The sequence below is a fragment of the Bombina bombina genome, chromosome 3 (genome assembly GCF_027579735.1).
Source record: "Bombina bombina isolate aBomBom1 chromosome 3, aBomBom1.pri, whole genome shotgun sequence".
NCBI classification, from domain to species: Eukaryota; Metazoa; Chordata; class Amphibia; order Anura; family Bombinatoridae; genus Bombina; species Bombina bombina.
Window position 1 is genome coordinate 493,000,695 of NC_069501.1, and position 23,415 is coordinate 493,024,109.

Consider the following 23,415-nt stretch of genomic DNA (forward strand, 5'->3'; position numbering starts at 1 on the left):
CATGTGTATGCTCTGAAGAGTGTGTGTTTGTGTGTACATGTGTATGCTCTGGAGAGTGTGTGTTTGTGTGTACATGTGTATGCTCTGAAGAGTGTGTGTTTGTGTGTACATGTGTATGCTCTGAAGAGTGTGTGTTTGTGTGTACATGTGTATGCTCTGGAGAGTGTGTGTTTGTGTGTACATGTGTATGCTCTGAAGAGTGTGTGTTTGTGTGTACATGTGTATGCTCTGGAGAGTGTGTGTTTGTGTGTACATGTGTATGCTCTGAAGAGTGTGTGTTTGTGTGTACATGTGTATGCTCTGAAGAGTGTGTGTTTGTGTGTACATGTGTATGTGTATGCTCTGAAGAGTGTGTGTTTGTGTGTACATGTGTATCATAGTTGCCAGCAGTCCCTGATTTCCAGGGACAGTCCCTGGATTTTGTTCTATGTCCATGGATTGTTTTTTGTCCCTGGAAATGTCCCTGAAAATCTCTTTTGCACAACATTTGTTGTTTGTATATATATATATATATATATATATATATATATATATATATATATATATATATATATATATATATATATATATATATATATATATATATATACACACACACACACAGATAGATAGATGATACACATATACATATATACAGATAGATAGATGATAAATAGATATAGTGTATTATTTAAATATAATTCATTCCTAATGGAATATTGTTATTATTATTGAATGGGTTCACATATTATTTGTCTTTCTAATTTTGATGCTGTGTTGTAGAAATAACCATATGCCCAGAATGTGTTCCAGAGACTGGGTAGGTGTAAGAGCTTGGTGCTGTAATCTGTATAATAAACTATGGATAAGGCTAAATTATACTATTACTTTCACATGGGTGTGTTTTGATTGCAGAACTGAGGGGGCAGAGCAGTTGATCAGTAGGTCGTCAATACTCCAGTAACCCGCTTGCTTGCTCTGCTGCAAAGTGTCCCTGGATTTTTTTTTTAAATGTTGGCAACTATGGTGTATGCTCTGGAGAGTGTGTGTTTGTGTGTACATGTGTATGCTCTGGAGAGTGTGTGTTTGTGTGTACATGTGTTTTCTCTGGAGAGTGTGTGTTTGTGTGTACATGTGTTTGCTCTGGAGAGTGTGTGTTTGTGTGTACATGTGTTTGCTCTGGAGAGTGTGTGTTTGTGTGTACATGTGTTTGCTCTGGAGAGTGTGTGTTTGTGTGTACATGTGTATGCTCTGGAGAGTGTGTGTTTGTGTGTACATGTGTATGCTCTGGAGAGTGTGTGTTTGTGTGTACATGTGTATGCTCTGGAGAGTGTGTGTTTGTGTGTACATGTGTATGCTCTGGAGAGTGTGTGTGTTTGTGTGTACATGTGTATGCTCTGGAGAGTGTGTGTGTTTGTGTGTACATGTGTATGCTCTGGAGAGTGTGTGTGTTTGTGTGTACATGTGTATGCTCTGGAGAGTGTGTGTTTGTGTGTACATGTGTATGCTCTGGAGAGTGTGTGTTTGTGTGTACATGTGTATGCTCTGGAGAGTGTGTGTTTGTGTGTACATGTGTATGCTCTGGAGAGTGTGTGTTTGTGTGTACATGTGTTTGCTCTGGAGAGTGTGTGTTTGTGTGTACATGTGTATGCTCTGGAGAGTGTGTGTTTGTGTGTACATGTGTATGCTCTGGAGAGTGTGTGTTTGTGTGTACATGTGTATGCTCTGGAGAGTGTGTGTTTGTGTGTACATGTGTATGCTCTGGAGAGTGTGTGTTTGTGTGTACATGTGTATGCTCTGGAGAGTGTGTGTTTGTGTGTACATGTGTATGCTCTGGAGAGTGTGTGTTTGTGTGTACATGTGTATGTTCTGGAGAGTGTGTGTTTGTGTGTACATGTGTATGTTCTGGAGAGTGTGTGTTTGTGTGTACATGTGTATGCTCTGGAGAGTGTGTGTTTGTGTGTACATGTGTATGCTCTGGAGAGTGTGTGTTTGTGTGTACATGTGTATGCTCTGGAGAGTGTGTGTTTGTGTGTACATGTGTATGCTCTGGAGAGTGTGTGTTTGTGTGTACATGTGTATGCTCTGGAGAGTGTGTGTTTGTGTGTACATGTGTATGTGTATGCTCTGGAGAGTGTGTGTTTGTGTGTACATGTGTATGCTCTGGAGAGTGTGTGTTTGTGTGTACATGTGTATGCTCTGGAGAGTGTGTGTTTGTGTGTACATGTGTATGCTCTGGAGAGTGTGTGTTTGTGTGTACATGTGTATGCTCTGGAGAGTGTGTGTTTGTGTGTACATGTGTATGCTCTGGAGAGTGTGTGTTTGTGTGTACATGTGTATGCTCTGGAGAGTGTGTGTTTGTGTGTACATGTGTTTGCTCTGGAGAGTGTGTGTTTGTGTGTACATGTGTATGCTCTGAAGAGTGTGTGTTTGTGTGTACATGTGTATGCTCTGAAGAGTGTGTGTTTGTGTGTACATGTGTATGCTCTGAAGAGTGTGTGTTTGTGTGTACATGTGTATGCTCTGGAGAGTGTGTGTTTGTGTGTACATGTGTATGCTCTGGAGAGTGTGTGTTTGTGTGTACATGTGTATGCTCTGAAGAGTGTGTGTTTGTGTGTACATGTGTATGCTCTGGAGAGTGTGTGTTTGTGTGTACATGTGTATGCTCTGGAGAGTGTGTGTTTGTGTGTACATGTGTATGCTCTGGAGAGTGTGTGTTTGTGTGTACATGTGTATGTGTATGCTCTGGAGAGTGTGTGTTTGTGTGTACATGTGTATGCTCTGGAGAGTGTGTTTGTGTGTACATGTGTATGCTCTGGAGAGTGTGTGTTTGTGTGTACATGTGTATGCTCTGGAGAGTGTGTGTTTGTGTGTACATGTGTATGCTCTGGAGAGTGTGTGTTTGTGTGTACATGTGTATGCTCTGGAGAGTGTGTGTTTGTGTGTACATGTGTATGCTCTGGAGAGTGTGTGTTTGTGTGTACATGTGTATGCTCTGGAGAGTGTGTGTTTGTGTGTACATGTGTATGCTCTGGAGAGTGTGTGTTTGTGTGTACATGTGTATGCTCTGGAGAGTGTGTGTTTGTGTGTACATGTGTTTGCTCTGGAGAGTGTGTGTTTGTGTGTACATGTGTATGCTCTGGAGAGTGTGTGTTTGTGTGTACATGTGTATGCTCTGGAGAGTGTGTGTTTATGTGTACATGTGTATGCTCTGGAGAGTGTGTGTTTGTGTGTACATGTGTATGCTCTGGAGAGTGTGTGTTTGTGTGTACATGTGTATGCTCTGGAGAGTGTGTGTTTGTGTGTACATGTGTTTGCTCTGGAGAGTGTGTGTTTGTGTGTACATGTGTATGCTCTGGAGAGTGTGTGTTTGTGTGTACATGTGTATGCTCTGGAGAGTGTGTGTTTGTGTGTACATGTGTATGCTCTGGAGAGTGTGTGTTTGTGTGTACATGTGTATGCTCTGGAGAGTGTGTGTTTGTGTGTACATGTGTTTGCTCTGGAGAGTGTGTGTTTGTGTGTACATGTGTATGCTCTGGAGAGTGTGTGTTTGTGTGTACATGTGTATGCTCTGGAGAGTGTGTGTTTGTGTGTACATGTGTATGCTCTGGAGAGTGTGTGTTTGTGTGTACATGTGTATGCTCTGGAGAGTGTGTGTTTGTGTGTACATGTGTATGCTCTGGAGAGTGTGTGTTTGTGTGTACATGTGTATGCTCTGGAGAGTGTGTGTTTGTGTGTACATGTGTTTGCTCTGGAGAGTGTGTGTTTGTGTGTACATGTGTATGCTCTGGAGAGTGTGTGTTTGTGTGTACATGTGTATGCTCTGGATGATTCACTGCTGTGCTAATCATTTAAAAAAAAAAAAAATATATATATATATATATATATATATACAATAAATTGATTTGGTTGTTTTTTTGGGATGTTTTGGTGGAGAGCGAAATTGCATGGGCGGGGGGGCCCAAGAAAATGTTTGCCCAGGGTCCAGTCAATATTAAAGAAGGCTCACCTTTGGCCCACACCCAGGACTGCTCTTTCTTCAGTTTGCACCTGGACTTTAATTACTCAAACAATCTGTGCTATTGTGTTTGTATTTATTTTGTTTGTATCTATTCCAAATACTACACTATTTTAAATGTATATGGGATGAGTTTGATGTGCACATGTATTTAATGTTTTAATTTGATTTTTATTATGATGTTGGACTAGTAAAACACATTTTACCATACTCCAGGAAAAACAATTTTTTTAATAAACCCCTTTTAAACTTATATTTTAGCATTTTTGCGCAATCAGGATTTATTTGTTTAATTTGATTCCACTTTTTAGGTGAGGGAGATCCCTAATTATCATGTTTGTTTATATAAGTTATTTCTGTGCGCTGGTAATTTATTTTCCATGGGTGAAGCTGAATGGTCCAGAGGCAAAACTAGGAAGTTCAGGGGTATATCTAGGAGGTCAATGATATTAGAGGGACAGCAGTAGGAGGTAAAATAGTTACTATCCTCTTCAGCCCAATGAGCACCTAAATGTTTCTTACCTGTTGCTCTTTGTGGGGCATATAGAGTGAGCTGCCCCTGTGCTGCAGGTAATTCAAACAATGAGGGGCAACCTAGAAAACTGGGAGTGCTTTGCAGCCCAATGCATTTCCTAGAACTACCACTGTCAAAGTGTTAAAGGGACAGTCTACTTGAAAATTGTTATTCTTTAAAAAGATAGATAAATCCATAATTACCCATTCCCCAGTTTTGCATAACCAACACGGTTATATTAAAGGGACAGTCAACTTGAAATTTGTAATTGTTTAAAAAGATAGATTCCTCAGCATAACCAACACACTTTGTTTTACCTCTGTGGTTACCTTGTATCTAAATCTCTGCAGACTGCCCCCTTATCTCAGTGGTTTTTACAGACTTGCATTTTAGCCAGTTAGTGCTGACTCATAAATAACTCCACTGGAGTGGGCACAATGTTATCTGTATGGCACAACACGCGAACTAGCGCTGTCTAGCTGTGAAAAGCTAAGAAAATGCAATGAGATAAAAGATGGCGTGTTGGGGATTAGAAACAGGCATAAAGGTATATTAATATAACAATACTGATTGTGTAAAGCTGGAGAATGGGTAGTAAAAGTGTTATCTATCTTTTAAAACAAAACAAAAAAATTAAAGTAGACTGTCCCTTTAATTTTTGGGATCTAGGTTTTGCAGTGCTTAGATTTTATGAAGAATTGTAATGAATGATGGGATTGTGTAGGGAGTAGTCCTAAGAGGCATTGTCAAGTCATCATTTGGGGCTTTATAGTTATGGGGATCATCACATTGGTGGTATCTTAGCTGATTTGGGGTTTACCATAGAGAGGTTTGCACTGAGAGGGTTTAGTGGGTGCATTATGGGGAGCATAAAGGGAGCTGTGCCAGACAAATCTGCTTGATCACAATTAGGATGAAATGTTGTGGATGATTGCTTATGATGTCTTTTTGGATTAAAAGTGATGGAGGATATTGCATATGAGGTCTTTAAATTCTTGACATATGGGGACTTGGTTACAATACTTGCAGCTGACAATGTTCTTAGGCAGGAAACCTGTACGCCTTGCTTTTGAGAAAGGAGAGGCAGCATCTCCTGTCTGAATTTAAGATTGCAGAAACAATTGCTTGCCCAGACTGCTTTCTCTCAAGGCTGTTGCATTTTAAAGGGATGTGAAACCTAAAAAATGTAATTTGTGTTTCAGACAGAGCAGATCATTTAAAAAAAGTTTTCAATTTACTTCTATTATCAAATTGACTTCATTCCCATGATATTATGTGATGAAGAGATAGCTAGGTAGGTGTTTGTAGGACTACATGGCAGGAAATAGTGCTGCCATCTAGTGCTCTTGAAAATGAATAACATTCTTACAAAACTGCTGCCATATAGTGTTCCAGAAATGGTCTGGCTCCTAAGTATATGTCCCTGCTTTTTAACAAAAGATACCAAGAGAATGAAGAAAAATTGATAACGAAAATAAATTGAAAAAGTAGTTACACTCATAATAAAAATGTCTAATAAAAATAAACATAGAGATACATACATACATATACATGTCTAAATATGTGTATGTATGTATGCATATATTTATGTATGCATGTGTATATATATATATATATATATATATATATATATATATATATATATGTGTGTACATATGTATTTATATGTGTATATATGTATTTACAGACATATTTACACATATAAACACAGAAATACACACATATATATATATATATATATATATATATATATATATATATATATATATATATATATATATATATATATATATATATATATATATATATATATATGTGTGTGTGTGTGTGTGTGTATGTATGTGTGCATTGGATCCCTTTGCAGTCAAGTAGATGAAAACCTGAAAAATCATTTATGTAATATTCATATTTAATAAAGTGTTTAACTATGTATTTACTGTTAATATTTCACATTCCAATGTTCTTCACATAGAGGAAAATGTTCCATGTATTTTTATATAGATATTCATATATATATATATATATATATATATATATATATATATATATATATATATATATATATATATATATATATACCTATATATAATCATAAATATAAATATGTATTTAAGAATAAATAGAACATATTTTGTTATGTGAAGAACATTGGAATGTGAAATATTTATATTTCATGTTGGGTTAGCGCACTTGAGAAAGCCCACAAGTGGGAGCACTTATTTGTGCTCCACTAATAATCTAGCCCATAAAGGGTTATCATATCCATATACAGTGGCCATGTATATAACTAATAATTCTATATGCAAACACATATACACTGTTAGTATCTTGTTTTTCTGTTTCTTTTTGAAGCAATTCTCTCTCTGATTTACTCCCCCATTCCTTTCATGTCTCTAATTCCCTACTTCATTTCTTACTTCATGATCAAACCCTTATGACTTATGACTCTGTGTCCTTCTCAATTCTGTCCTCTAGCAGTCCCAATATCTTTCCAATAAGCTCTTCACTCTCTCCCAATGTGGCTTTACCCCTCTAAGTCATTATTCGTACGGTGCTCGGACAAAATGCAGATGGACAGAATGCCGAAGGACATTTGTCTGTCAGACATATGTCCAAGATACACTGCTTCTGACTTCACGCTGAACAGCAAATCAGGCAATTGCGTAATTGTCATCACTAAAAAAACAGAGAATTTAAATATAATGGCCCCTATTTAAGAAAGTCTGGCGGACCTGATCCGACAGTGCGGATCAGGTCCGCCAGACCTTGCTGAATACGGCGAGCAATACGCTCGCCGTATTCAGCATTGCACCAGCAGCTCACAAGAGCTGCTGGTGCAACGCCGCCCCCTGCAGACTCATGGCCAATGGGCCGCCAGCAGGGGGGTGTCAATCAACCCGATTGTACTCGATCGGGTTGATTTCCGGCGATGTCTGTCCACCTGCTCAGAGTAGGCGGACAGGTTATTTGTGACCGCTGCTTCATAACTGCTGTTTCTGGCGAGCCTGTAGGTAGATAGATAGATAGATAGATAGATAGATAGATAGATAGATAGATAGATAGATAGATAGATAGATAGATAGATAGATAGATAGGCCCCATATTGTGCGCTACTGAGGTATAAAATACAAACACAGACACTTAAATAAAAAAATAAAAAAAACATATTCAATTTTAAAAATGGAGTTCATAAAGATGTGTAAAGGAGGAAGAAAAATGTTATATGAAGGTTATGCATACATTGTAGACAAAAAAAAAAAAGGAAAATGTAAAATATTGGAGGTTTTTGTGGAGGCTAAAAACCATTAATGATATAATTGAAAAAAACACATCAAATCATTCACATCCACCTGATGCAGAAAGAATTTTATCTCTGAAAACAACTGAAAAAGTAAAAGAACTTGCTAAAAATTCAGAGGAAGTAACGGTTGAGATATAAACAGAAAGTGCTCTTACAGTGTTGTAGCCTATGTACATTGTATGTTAACAGAAGTGTAAATAAAGTTTATTTTATGTTGTTACCTCCTCCTTCCTCCTGACACAGGAAGCAGAAGCAGTGTAGTATAATAAAGACATAGAAGCAAGAAGTGCCTGTGTGATTTTTCCTCCATCTTTATATAAAATAATTGATATATCCGGTTATCCTACCCTAATAATAACAGAATACCAACAGTAACATCAAGCATAATACAAAATTGCACATCTAGTTTCCCCCTTGAAGCAGCAGGAGCTCTACCTAAAAAAGAAACTCTTGCCAGAATGGTACGTCGACAGCGAACAACACCGAATGGAAACATTTTAAATGATGAATTAAGAAAAACAACCAGAGGAGAAGATTTCATCCTGCACGAAAGTGAAAATTTAATCATTCTGTCTACTAAAAAAAAAATGTAGATCTTCTTTCAAAAAAACAACACTGGCTCTGTGACTGAACATTTGACTTAACTCCTTTAGGTTTTCAGTTGTATACAATACATGGTTTAATAGAAGATAACCATACCATACCATTAGTATACTGCATATCAAAAAATAAAAATCAGTAAACTTAAAATTTATTTTTTAGTATTATAAAAGAAAACAATCCAAATATTAATCCTATATCAAATACTGTAGATTTTGAAAGAGCAGCAATAAATTGCGTGACAAATTTTTTTCAAAATACAATATTTTACGGATGCTTTTTCCATTTTTCCCAATGCCTGTGGAAAAAAAATACAATCTTTGGGCTTAAAAATATGGTATAATAATGAAAAAAATGCTCTGATCATAAAATGCTTAGAAGCATTAGCATTTGTGCCAGGGGAAGATGTAGTTGAAACATTTAATGACTTTATAAAATCAATAGAAAAACAAAGCAGTAACATTTTATCTGAATTTTTAAATTATTTTGAAAAAACCTGGATTGGCGAACTACAAAAAGGTAAAAGAAGAAAACCTATTTTGATATTACGATGTGGAACACTTTTGAAAGAACAAAACTAGGGTTACCTAGAACAAAGACTCTCTAGAAGGATGGCACAGAGCGTTTGATCAACGAATGTCTGTAACCCACCCAAGCATCTACAGACTAGTTTCAAAAAATAAGAAAGGAACGAGCAGAATTGAAAAAATTGATTCTGGAGTTGAACTGAGAAAAAAAAAAATATGAAATCATAAACAACAGGATAAAGAAATTTTTAGAAAAATACAGTGAATACTCAAGATTAGACTTTTTAAAGTCAATAACACATAATATATAAGATTTACTTAAATAATTCAAGAGACATTCGGCCAAGGGCACATACGATCCAAAGTTTTCTGTTGTAATCAGTGACTCGGGAATAAAATAAAAAAATTTTTTTTAATAAATGTCATCAAGTTTATTAATATTTTATACCAGTCCACTATTAAAAATGTTTTAGCTAAAACCGTGATTTTTAAGCTTCATTCCCACCAAGCAGCCGGATAAATGTTTTTCGGATTATTATCCGTCGCACAAGTGTCCGTCGGATAACAGTTCGGCCTCGTATTCATTCCCCTAATTCACTTACTCTCGTTTATCTCTTTTATTGGACCATTTCTCCCATTTCCTGTTCCCCTCTCTGTCTCTCAGGACTTGATATTTAAAACCTCACCGGCATAGAAAGAACTTACACAACATTTTGAGGATTTTTTTAGACCTTCTATTGTAATGTGAGAGTCTCAGTTTCACATAAAGAACACTACATAGCAACATAAACTTGTGTTTGTAAATTTTTTTGAATGGCATAGTTGTACCAACGATACTTCTTAGAATATCTCAACTGAATGGTCTCCGCTTAGGTGAGATGATCTAAGACGTCTTATCAGTACGGAGAGGTCTCTAAGTAAATGTTTGAAAACACAAATTTTAGTTTAAAAGATATTTTTCTCCCTATGCATTGTTCTTGATGTGAAGCAGAGACGCCTACATTATAAGGTCTAAAAATTTCCCAAAGATTTTGTGTGATTTCTCTACCTACTGGCGAGGTTTAGAATATCGGGTCCTCAGTCTTTCAGGTTCACCATGTTATATTCAACTTTCCACTTTCCATCTCTTATTGTCCTTTGCTCTCAGAAAAGCAATAGCTTTTTATAGATTACCCAAATATTTAATTTATAACTCACCAATGTTTTTATCCACGCACTATAACCTGGGGGACTTATCCCCAATCTGATGATACTTGCTGTGAGCAGAAGAGCCATGAAGATTGGTGACACATATTTCCATGTGTAAAAGTAGTATCTATATGGACGAAACCCAAGCATCTCTGTAAGCTCATCCATGAACCTAGAAAGTTGAAGAAAAAAATATTCTTACATTGTGTAAATAGAACGAACAAATTGAAAAGATTGGGGCCAAGTCTATTGGAATCAAATCTTGCACAAAAGTTAAATTGCTTTAATTTATTTCCTTAGCGAGTTAACAGTGAAAGTTAAAGCTAAGTGAACTTTTTAGGTTTAATAGTATCGCCAACCATTAGAAGGCCAAAATGGAATACATATTTTTTTTTAAAAGTATTTTCCTTCTTTGTGGGTTTTAATAGTTGAAAAATATATCCCTTTCCAAGATGCCAACACCAAATATGATAACTGTGTGTGCTTGGCACTTACTCCCATGTCTGATGCTGATTTGGAGGTGGCATGGAAAAAGAGGATAATGTTTAACTGTGAATATCTAGAACATTGTTTCCCAAACACAGTCCTCACGTATCCCCAACAGGCCAGGTTTTCATTTTAGCTGAACCAGTGCACAGGTGAAATAATTAGCTTATGGATGAGAGCAGGTTAGTAAACATGGTGTTACTAATCAGCTGATAACTTCACCTGTGCACTGGTTCAGCTATAATGAAAACCTGGCCTGTTGGGGGTACGCGAGGACAGTGTTTGGGAAACACTGATCTAGAATGATCACACTATGATAGAAGTGCAGTTTCTACAGAAACTAGTTGTTTCATTCTCCATATTTCCTATATATCAAAAAGGTGTCTCAAAAGTAAAATATCCTTGACATGACACCAATGTACAGAAATAATACATTGCTTAAAAAATGCTAAACACATATCTAGAACATTAAGTATTTGCTATCTGCACACCCATCATTTGATCTCTAGAAGGTCTTGTGGCCCATCCTTTAAATTAATAGACTTCATTTCTTATTATTTGATGTCTCTTTAGTGTGCATTGGTTTATTATTTGTTTGTTAGCGAAGATGGCACAGTTTTGTACTGAAAAAAACAGGAAAGCGCAACGGCATATCAAGAGTTTTATTTAATAAAAAAATCTACTCACAAGAATGTAAAGCTAAAATACTTATCGTAGTATTTATGATTACAAATCACAAGATTCCTCTTCACTCAATGTAACTTCTGGTTATGGTCTTAAATTGAAGATTTAGGGGCCGAATTATCAAGCTGATTGACACCCTTTGCTAGCAGCCGATTGGCCGCGAATCTGCAGGGGGCGGCATTGCACAAGCAGTTCACAAGAACTGCTTGTGCAATGATAAATGCAGACAGCGTACGCTGTAAGCATCCATCAATGTCTGTCGGACATGGTCTGCTGAGCGGATCATGTCGGACAGACCGATTATTAATCAGCCCCTCATTCTTTTCGATATTTGCCACATTGAAACCACAGTTTTCACATAAAAGTTCTCTTGTCTCTCATTCTCCTATACAGGAAATTCAAAATCTAAGGGGATTGAGAGGAGACTTTTTTGTATAAAGAAAATTCTCTGATATCTGTATGTGCTTTCGTTTGCTTACTACACTCAACTCAGTAACCCTATTGCGGTACCTATTTTGTGTATGCAACTTTTATGTAATCTCTTTGTGTAATTTTTTGTGCAAAAATGTTGTTTTTACATAATTTAGCATGCTTTATATGTGGATTTCTATTTAGTGTACATTCTGTTTTTTTAGAACAAGATGGATATTAAATGCATTTTAAAATATAAAACTACTTTCACTCTATCTTATAAAATAAAATAAATGGAATATTATTATTTATAGCCATACTAGGTTATATTAAGCTTTTTTTCCTCGAGACCCAGTGCAATGATACCACATACCTTCCAGACCCTTTTTTATGCTTGGTCTAAAACTTTCTAAAAAAAATTCCAACGAGATAACTGCAATTTTGGGCAAATTGACTAAAATGTGTGCATACTTTATTCCTGAGTGTAGTAAAACTTGAAAATGTAATAAAGGTAATAACATACACAAGCATGCACAGACAGAAACACACACACACAGAAAAACCCTCATAGAAAAATTATCCCTTACACACACACAAACTTTCTTTCACACAAACAGAAACACACTCACAGATACAGAAACACTCATATAAACTCACAGCCACAGAAACATTCACAGACAAACTCAATTACACATACACAGAAACACTCACACAACAAAAACACACTCTCTCACACACAAACAGTTACAGACCTAGAAAAACACTGTCTCGTACACAAATACTCACACACACAAACACTCTCACTCACTCACTCACTCACACAAAAACACATGCTCACACACACAGAAGCACATGCACACACAAAACAACCCATTTACACACCCACAGAAACACACATACATACAAACACACTGTTAGGGGTAATGTGAACCTGACTGCAGCCATCTTGTTCCTCGCAGCCATCTTGTGATGATTAGCATCCATTTTGTAATGATTAGACTTTATTATACTGGGTTATTATGTAGTGGGAACTATGTGCTTGTTATGGTACTTTCCTTAGCTTTTCGGCCTTGTAGAAGCTTCCTGGCTGTACGCCCAGAAGAATATAATATCAATAAGATGGTCCAGCGACCTTGGTGTCTCTGCAGATGCATGGTTTATTATGACTATACAATAGTGTTATGAGCTAGTAACTTTCCAGAATCACACTGTGTTTTACTCTGTATAACTGTGTAAAATGACGCGGTAATAACGTGTCATCCCCTTAACCCTATATGCTGTTACTGAAGTCTATAAGATAGGCTTGCACTGTTCAATAAACATGATTGGCTTTAGATCATATTGCTGCGTGGTCTGAGTCATTCTAAGGGATCCTTATCAGATAATCTACATCTGCTCCAGGTGGTACAGCGGCCCAGAGGCTTTGGCCTGACCTGACACTTCCCCCCCCTGGGGATAACACCTAACACACACTCACACACACAGAAACACTAACATCAGCCCCTGATCCAACCACAAGAATGCATGACAGCTAATGAGTCACATGAGTTTGCTTTCAGTGATGAAGCAAACTCAAATAGGCGAAATGGCATGGGTCGAGAATCATACTCCTAATAAAGCAAGTAAGCTGATATAAAGGATCCCTAACTGTGGCCAGTGGATGTACAAATCATCATGTTCTGCTGAAGACATGGATTTAACATAGATACCTAGACCTCCAAGTAAATGAGAAGCTGTAAGTGCACCTCTATGAAACAATAACCAATAGATTGGCCAGGGAGAGTGAGGATGAGGCAAAACATGGATTAAATTGGGAATGTGGTAGTTGGTTTTGAATTGTTTTTCTTTCTGGACCTTTTTAAATTAAAAAAACATATTTCCACTTTTTTACTTTATCCACTGAAAAGGCTGTGATCTGAAAACTATTTTACAGAGCCACTTCTTCCCAAAATCTTACATACATTCCTCGCCTATTTGAGGGCACTTAACAATACAGTTATTGTAAGACTGTTGCTTGCACTTCCTCAACAAATCCAGCGCATGAGAACTATGCGTGGACTTATGCCAATTTTACCAGTCACTGAGCCACCCAAAAGAGACAGGCTATTAAAACGGACACTGGACCCAAATTTTTTCTTTCGTGATTCAGATAGAGCATGCAATGTTAAGCAACTTTTTAATTTACTCCTATTATCAATTTTTTTTTTTTTTAAGATTTTATTGAGAAAGTTAGGTACAATATAATCATCTGTCGTATCTTCGCAGGGATATAAATATATTTGTACATTTTAATTCCATTTAAAACCATGGGCAAGCAAAATAAAAAACAAAGTAAAATGACAAGTAGAGACCTATTTATCAAAGGTCTGGCGGACCTGATCCAGCAGTGCGGATCAGGTCTGACAGACCTTGCTGAATGTGGAGAGCAATACGCTCTCCGTATTCAGCATTGAAGTCAATCAACCCGATCGTACTCAATCGGGTTGAATTGTGGCGATCTCTGTCCGCCTCCTCAGAGCAGGCAGACAGGTTATGGAGCAGCGGTCTTTAGACCGCTGCTTCATAACTGGTGTTTCTGGCGAGCCTGAAGGCTCGCCGAAACACGAGGCATCAAGCTCCATACAGAGCTTGATAGATATGCCCCATAGTCTTAATGAGATTTGTATAGAGATAATCATAATACACACTTATTCATCTGCTTATTGCAAGAGGGGTGGGACTATTATTATTTGGAGAATGTCATAATATAGGAGCCCAGGGTTAAGGAATGATTTCTCATTTTAACATATTATACCTTATAGAACTTTGTTTCTCGTAGAATGCTCAGAACAAAAAAAACACCTTTAAATGATCTACAAGAGCAACGGGTCTAGATATTCTTTTTGGGATCTTTTGCAATAAAGAGGAGAAGGGGAGGGATGTTCAGAGGGTGAGAGCCGCTCGAAAGTTATGGGGGTTAAGGAGGGGGGAGGGAGCTGCATATGCGTTGTATGTAGAATGCACTCGAGAGTGCACTATAAATTATGTTATTAAAGTGGACAGAGAACTTTGGGTGTCCATATAGGATCAATAGGATGGGGCCTATGTAGGGAGGGGGGTTATTAGGACATATACTTGTGAAACTAGTGTTTTCTGAGTTAAGGGAACTAGTGGTGGAGAAGGGGGGGGGTACCGGAGAGGGGGGGTCTCCACCTGGGGTGAATATGTTAAGTATTCAATAGGAGGGGGAGAAAGTCCGTTAAACATTAACCTTCAAGTTATAGTTCACAAACAGGTCTGCGTAGCAATAGGAACCAATAAAATTAACAACAATCTCAATACTGACAGGTATTCATCTTTAACAACTTTATACACATATTTAACTTATACACAGATATAACTCAGTTGAGGGTATTATAATATAGTAGTGGAGATATAGGCCTAAATAGGATTTTAGTCTGAGTGAGATAACCTTTTGCTTGCTGAAAATCCTCAGCATACTCTAAGATGAGGTAAGATTAGGATCAAGTTAGTCATCGGTGTATCTCTAAAGCGTATAAGTTTATAGATTATAGCAGTATAACCAAAATCCATAGGTTCTCTTTGTATGTGGTCTTATGATCTAGCGTATGGTCAGTATGTAAAGCCTGTGTCCTTGAGGGGTGAGACCAATATATGTAGTCTTGAAAAATACAAGGAGTTTTGATAAGGTCGGTCTAACTGACTACTTCCCTAAGGTAAGTATAGATGTAGAGGCGAGTTATTATCTTGACTGTGAGAGTGGTAGGTATGAGATATTGCCAATATCAGTCGATTGCTTCCATTGTGGTTTCATATAGAATATATTATATATATATATATATATATATATATATATATATATATATATATATATATATATATATATATATATATATATATATATGTATATAATGTAAGTCAACTTAAGTGGATTTTCTTATGGCTTAATATTTAGTATAATTGTGAACCAACAAAATCTCCTATACTAAGAGAAGTTTCCCTAGGACTAAAACTATATAACTCATCTGTGAAAAGGAAACAAGGAGTTAGTATAACATCAGTACAACTGGAACAATGTTATGATCTATTCCCTGAATTGAACAGCATATGTAACTAAGAAGCCATAGTTCTGTAGATGTTATTCTGCTACTATAGGAACAATCAGGTATCCTCACCTGGGTCTGGAGGGAACGACTAACTGTTGGGGTAGAGAGATGAGCTTGTAAAAGTAGAGTTGAGCCGTTCAGGATGTTATTACATAAGAACATAGAATCAAAGGTCCTCATTGGTTGAGGGCACTTCTTTTCTTTTAGCCTGGTACCTATTATCAATTATTATTAATTATCTTGCTATCTTTATTTGAAAAAGAAGGCATCTACACTTTTTTGGTTCAGTACTCTGGACAGCACTTTTTATTGGTGGATGAATCTATCCACCAATGAGCAATAGCAACCCAGGTTGCTCACCAAAAATGGTCCGGCATCTAAACTTACATTCTTGCATTTCAAATAAAGATACCAAGAGAATGAAGAAAATGTGATAATAGGATTAAATTAGAAAGTTGCTTAAAATTTCATGCTCTATCTGAACCACGAAAGAAAAAAAATTGGGTTCAGTGTCCCTTGAACATATATCTTTTAACACTTAGCTGTTAGGTTAGGGTGCCATAGCAATGTCTTTGGTAATGATAAGTAGAATGTAAATAGGAGGCTTAGAAAATTAAAAGCTTGGAAAACCTGCATTGTGAGTCAAAGCTTTCCTAAATTACCCAGTCTGTTGTGTGAGAGTTCTTGAGATGAATGGGGTGGTAGCCACATGCCAGAAGCACACAATATAATTTGCCTACAGAATATTGACAAAGAGCAAGGGGGTGTGGGTGGTACTACAAATGTACTCCGATGCATTTCAAACAGGCCCCTAGTGTAACAAACCAGAAACCTAGTCTAAACCTGCACGTCTCTAACAAAGGGTCCTTTGTAGAAAAAAAGACAAGGAGAACTATAATGCATGCACATTGGTCACGCTACTTTCTAGTCATACAGCAATCTGCTTGTGTTACCTTTCCCATACATCCCTCTGGCTCATTTTATTCCTCTTTTTTGTTTAACAAAACCCCAAATCTAAACAGTCACTCTCCCGCCTCCTCCTTCCAGCTACACTTAAAGGGACAGTAAAGTCATAATTAGACATTCGTGATTTAGACAGAGCATACCATTTTAAACAACTTTCCAATTTACTTCTATTATTTAATTTGCTTCCTTCTCTTGTTATCCTTGTTTTTCTAGGAAAGCTCAGGAGCAGCAAATAACCTAGGTTCTAGCTGCTGATTGGTGACTGCATATATATACTGATTGTCATTGGCTCACCCATGTGTTTAAGGAGCAGCAATGCACTGCTGGTTTCTAACTAAACAAAATATACCAAGGGGTAAATTTACCAATGTCTGTCCGACATGATACACCGTAGCTAATCAAGTCCGACAGACATCGCTGAATGCCGACAGCATACGCTGTCGGCATTTATCATTGCACAGGCAGTTCACCAGAACCTGAAGGAATCCACCTCAGAGAGAACGAAACACATTTGATAATAAAAGTAAACTGGAAAGTTGTTTAAAATGATATGTGCTACCTAAATCATGAAAGAAAAAAATTGGGTTTCATGTCCCTTTAATCCACCCCTTTGTGATATCACCATATATCTGTAGTGGCATCACCAGCACACCCATTGAACTCTTGGGGGTGCTGCCCACTAGGCAACCAATGATCCCTGGCCTGTATTGAGAGGTATCGCTTAAAACAGTTTCTGATCTACAATCCCCCAAACTTACATTTTACATAACATTTTATAGGCCACAATATTTGAACTGAAATTCTTAGAATTTAGAGATACTTAAAATGACATTGAAGTCAAAACTAAAAGTTTCATGATTTAGATAAAGCATACACTTGGCTCTGTGCTAACTTGCAAGTTATTTCCACCGCTGGTTTTACTTGCTCGTGCACGATTTCCCCATAGACATCAATGGGGAGAGCCGGCTAAAAAAAAGCCTAACACCTGCAATAAAGGAGCGTAAAGCTCTGTAACGCTACCCCATTGATTCCTATGGGGAAACAAAATTTATGTTTACACCTAACACCCTAACATGAACCCTGAGTCTAAACACCCCTAATCTGCCGCCCCCGACATCACCGACACCTACATTACACTTATTAACCCCTAATCTGCTGCCACCAATGTCGCCGCCACCTACATTACACTTATTAACCCCTAATCTGCCGCCCCCAATGTCGCCGCCACCTGCCTTCACTTATTAACCCCTAAAATTGATAAGCTTTTCTACAATTTTGCCATTAATTATGCTTGTTGAGAACTAAAACTTTAGCTATTTTGAAATCATTTTTTCTAAGCTTCAGACACATACAGTAATCAGTTTTATTCAATGGACGGCCACATTGACCTTAGGTTTAAATCAGCCTGTAGTTTACTTTAAAAAATACTAAGCAAAATATATTCAAAGTCCCTAATCACTGAATAATCATTTGGACCTTTGTAAGACCTGGGTCTTTAATTTGTACTATAGCCTCTCCCATACTAAACTCGCTAGACAAAATGTATTATTTGTATATGTAAACTAAAAGAAATATGTTGTCCAATGTATTGAAAGGAAAGCAGTAAAATTCAATATTAGAGTGTGTCATGTGCTGCAAGGTTAATGAACTGAAATAATAGGTTAATGTTTTAAAAGTACAGACAATAGAATTAAATGGTACAGCGTAAGCATCCTACATTAAATCAATATGAAGCTAAGGTTATTTTAAAGGTAAAATGTAAAAAGGTAAAAAGGTAAGCCCCGAGTCTAAACACCCATAATCTGCTGCCCCCGACATCGCCACCACCTACATACACTTATTAACCCCTAATCTGCCGCCCCCGACATTGCCGCCACCTACATACACTTATTAACCCCTAATCTGCTGCCCTTGACCTCGCCGCCACCTACATTACACTTATTAACCCCTAATCTGCCGCCCCCGATATCGCCGCCACCTACATACACTTATTAACCCCTAATCTGCCGTCCGACATCCCCGCCACCTACATACTTATTAACCCCTAATCTGCCGTCCCCGACATCGCCCCCACCTACATACTTATTAACCCCTAATCTGCCATCCCCAACATCGCCACACCCTACATACTTATTAACCCCTAATCTGCCACCCCTAGCATCGCCACCACCTACCTACATTTATTAACCCCTAATCTGCCGTCCCCAATGTCGCCGCCACCTACATTACTTATTAACCCCTAATCTGCCGCCCCCGACATCGCCACCACCTACATTACACTTATTAACCCCTAATCTGCTGCCCCCGACGCCACCTACATACACTTATTAACCCCTAATCTGCTGCCCCGACATCGACGCCACCTACATACACTTAACACCTAATCTGCCGCCCCTAACATCACCGCCACCTACCTACATTTATTAACCCCTAATCTGCCACCCCCAATGTCGTAGCCACCTACCTACAATTATTAACCCCTAATCTTCCGCCCCACTATACTAAAGTTATTAACCCCTAACCCTAAGGTAACCCTAATCCTAACACCCACTAACTTTAACATAATTAAAATAAATCTAAATAAAACCTTCTATTAATAACTAAATAATTCCTATTTAAAACTAAATACATACCTGTAAAATAAGCTCTAAGCTAGCTACAATATACTGTAACTAATAGTTACATTGTAGCTATCTTAGGTTTTAGTTTTATTTCACAGCTAAGTTTGTATTTATTTTAACTAGGTACACTAGTTAGTAAATAGTTATTAACTATTACTATTACTAGCTACCTAGCTAAATAAATACAATCTTACCTGTAAAATAAAACCTAACCTGTCTTACACTAACACCTAACCTTACACTACACCAATTAAATAAATTACATATATTAAATATAATTAACTAAATTACAAAAACAAGCAAACACTAAATTACACAAAATAAAAAAGAAATGATCAAATATTTAAACTAATTACACCTAATCTAATAGCGCTATCAAAATAAAAAAGCCCCCCAAAATAAAAAAAACCCCTAGCCTAAACTGCCAATAGCCTTAAAAGGCCCTTATGCGGGGCATTGCCCCAAACAAATCAGCTCTTTTACCTGTAAAAAAAAAATACAAACAACCCCCCAACAGTAAACCCACCACCCACACAACCAACCCCCCCCCCCAAATTAAAACCTACCTAAAAAACCTAAGCTCCCCATTGCCCTGAAAAAGGCATTTGGATGGGCATTGCCCTTAAAAGGGTATTTAGCTCTTTTTCAGTCCAAACCCTAAGCTAAAAATAAAACCCACCCAATAAACCCTTAAAAAAACTAACATTAACCCCTGAAGATCCATTTACAGTTTTTGAAGACCCGACATCAATCCTCAACGAAGCGGCAGAAGTCCTCAGCGAAGCCGGCAGGTCTTCATCCAAGCAGGCCGAAGTCTTCATCCAAGCCAGCAGAAGTCTTCCTCCAGATGGCATCTTCTATTTTCATCCATCCAGTGCGGAGCGGCTCCATCTTCAAGACATCCGGCGTGGAGCATCCTTTTCTTCCGACGGCTCTTCTCGAATGAAGGTTCCTTTAAGTGACGTCATCCAAGATGGCGTCCCTTGAATTCCGATTGGCTGATAAAATCCTATTGGCTGATGCAATCAGCCAATAGGATTCAGCTCACATTGCATTGGCTATTCAAATCAGCCAATAGAATGCAAGCTCAATCAGCCAATAGGATTGAAGCTCAATCCTATTGGCTGATTGCATCAGCCAATAGGATTTTTCACCTTTAATTCCAATTGGCTGATAGAATTCTATCAGCCAATCGGAATTCAAGGGACGCCATCTTGGATGATGTCACTTAAAGGAACCTTCATTCGAGAAGAGCCGTCAGAAGAAGAGGATGCTCCGCGCCGTATGTTTTGAAGATGGAGCCGCTCTGCGCCGGATGGATGAAGATAGAAGATGCCGTCTGGATGAAGACTTTGGCCCGCTTGGATGAAGTCTTCGGCCATCTTCGCTGAGGACTTCTACCGCTTCATTGAGGATGGATGTCAGGGTCTTCAAAAACTGTAAGTGGATCTTCGGGGGTTAGTGTTAGTTTTTGTTTTAAGGGTTTATTGTGTGGGTTTTATTTTTAGCTTAGGATTTGGGCTGAAAAAGAGCTAAATGCCCATCCAAATGCCCTTTTCAGGGCAATGGGGAGCTTAGGTTTTTTAGGTAGTTTTTTTGGGGGGGGGTTTGGTTGTGTGGGTGGTGGGTTTTACTGTTGGGGGGGTGTTTGTATTTTGTTTTACAGGTAAAAGCTGATTTCTTTGGGGCAATGCCCCGCAAAAGGCCCTTTTAAGGGCTATTTGCAGTTTAGTTTAGGCTAGGATTTTTTTTTATTTTGGGGGGGCTTTTTTATTTTGATAGGGCTATTAGATTAGGTGTAATTAGTTTAAATATTTGATCATTTCTTTTTTATTTTGTGTAATTTAGTGTTTGTTTTTGTAATTTAGTTAATTTTATTTAATAAATGCAATTTATTTCATTTGTAGTGTAAGGTTATGTTTTAGTGTAATTCAGGTTAGGTTTTATTTTATAGGTAAATTTGTATTTATTTTAACTGGGTAGCTAGTAAATAGTTAATAACTATTTACTAACTATTCTACCTAGTTAAAATAAATACAAACTTGCCTGTAAAATAAAAATAAAACCTAAGCTAAAAACAATGTAACTATTAGTTATATTGTAGCTAGCTTAGGGTTTATTTTATAGGTATTTAGTTTTAAAAAGGAATTATTTACGGCGAAATTACGAGTTTTGTGGTAACAGGGGTGCGGTGCCAACGAGCAGTTTTTTCTCACCACTCACTTCCCTGCAGCGCTGGTATTACAGGTTTTTACAAACCCTGCAAAAAGTGAGCGTAGAGCAAAATTTAGCTCCACACTTCACTCCAATACCAGCGCTGCTTAAGTCAGCGGTGAGCTGGTCGTACGTGCTCGTGCATGATTTCCCCATAGACATCAATGGGGAGAGCTGGCTGAGAAAAAGTCTAACACCTGCAATAAAGCAGCGTATAACTTAATAACGCAGCCCCATTGATTCCTATGGGGAAACACATTTTATGTTTACACCTAACAACCTAACATGAACCCTAGTCTAAACACCCCTAATCTTACACTTATTAACCACTAATCTTCCGCCCCCGACATCGCAGACACCTACATTATATTTATTAACCCCTAATCTGCCGCTCGGACATCGCCGCCACCTACATTATACTTATTAACCCTTAATCTGCTGCCCCAACAACGCCGACACCTACATTATATTTATTAACCCCTAATCTGCCTCCCCCAACGTCGCCCCAACCTACCTACACTTATTAACCCCTAATCTGCTGCCCCCAACGTCGCCGCAATCTACCTACACTTATTAACCCCTAATCTGCCGCCCCCAACTTCGCCGCCACTATATTAAATTTATTAACCCCTAAACCTAAGTCTAACCCTAACACCCCCTAATTGAAATATCATTTAAATAAATCTAAATCAAAACCTACTATTAATAACTACATTTTTCCTATTTAAAACTAAATACTTACCTATAAAATAAACTCTAAGCTAGCTACAATATAACTAATAGTTACATTGTAGCTAGCTTAGGGTTTATTTTTATTTTACAGGCAAGTTTGTATTTATTTTAACTAGGTAGAATAGTTACTAAATAGTTATTAACTATTTAATAACTACCTAGCTAAAATAAATACAAATTGACCTGTAAAATAAAACCTAACCTATGTTACAATAACACCTAACACTAAACTACAATTAAATAAATTCCCTACATTAAATACAATTAAATAAATTAAATTAAATTAGCTAAATCCCAAAAAAAAACACTAAATTACAGAAAATAAAAAACAAATTACAGATCTTTAAAACTAATTACACCTAATCTAAGAGCCCTATCAAAATAAAAAAGCCCCCCTAAAATAAAAAAAAACCCTAGCCTAAACTAAACTACCAATAGCCCTGTAAAAAAAAATATAAACAACCCCCCAACAGTAAAACCCACCACCCACACAACCAACCCCCCAAATAAAATACTAACTAAGAAAACCTAACCTCCCCATTGCCCTGAAAAGGGCATTTGGATGGGCATTGCCCTTAAAAGGGCATTTAGCTCAATTGCGGCCCAAAGTCCCTAATCTTAAAAATAAACCCACCCAATACACCCTTAAAAAAATCCTAACACTAACCCCCGAAGATTCACTTACCGGAAGAAGTCTTCATCCAAGCAGCAAGATGTCCTCAACGAAGCCGGCAGAAGTGGTCCTCCAGACGGGCAGAAGTGGGCCTCCAGATGGGCAGAACTCTTCATCCAGACGGCATCTTCTATCTTCATCCTTCCGGCGCGGAGCGGGTCCATCTTCAAGACATCCGACGCGGAGCATCCTTTTCAATCGACGGCTTCTTGCTGAATGAAGGTTCCTTTAAATGACATCATCCAAGATGGCGTCCCTTAGATTCCGATTGGCTGATAGAATTGAATCAGCCAATCGGAATTAAGGTAGAAAAAATCCTACTGGCTGATGCAATCAATCAATAGGATTGAACTTCAATCCTATTGGCTGATCCAATCAGCCAATAGGATTGAGCT

General features: G+C 37.7%; 1 protein-coding gene across 1 annotated transcript in view; it reads right to left on the reverse strand.

Annotated features, from left to right (window-relative positions):
- The window catches only part of SLC6A17 (solute carrier family 6 member 17), a 260,585-nt gene that overhangs the window by 22,057 nt on the left and 215,113 nt on the right, over positions 1-23,415 (reverse strand). The window contains 1 exon segment of the mRNA XM_053706840.1: positions 10,137-10,299. Coding sequence (XP_053562815.1) covers positions 10,137-10,299 — 163 coding nt within the window.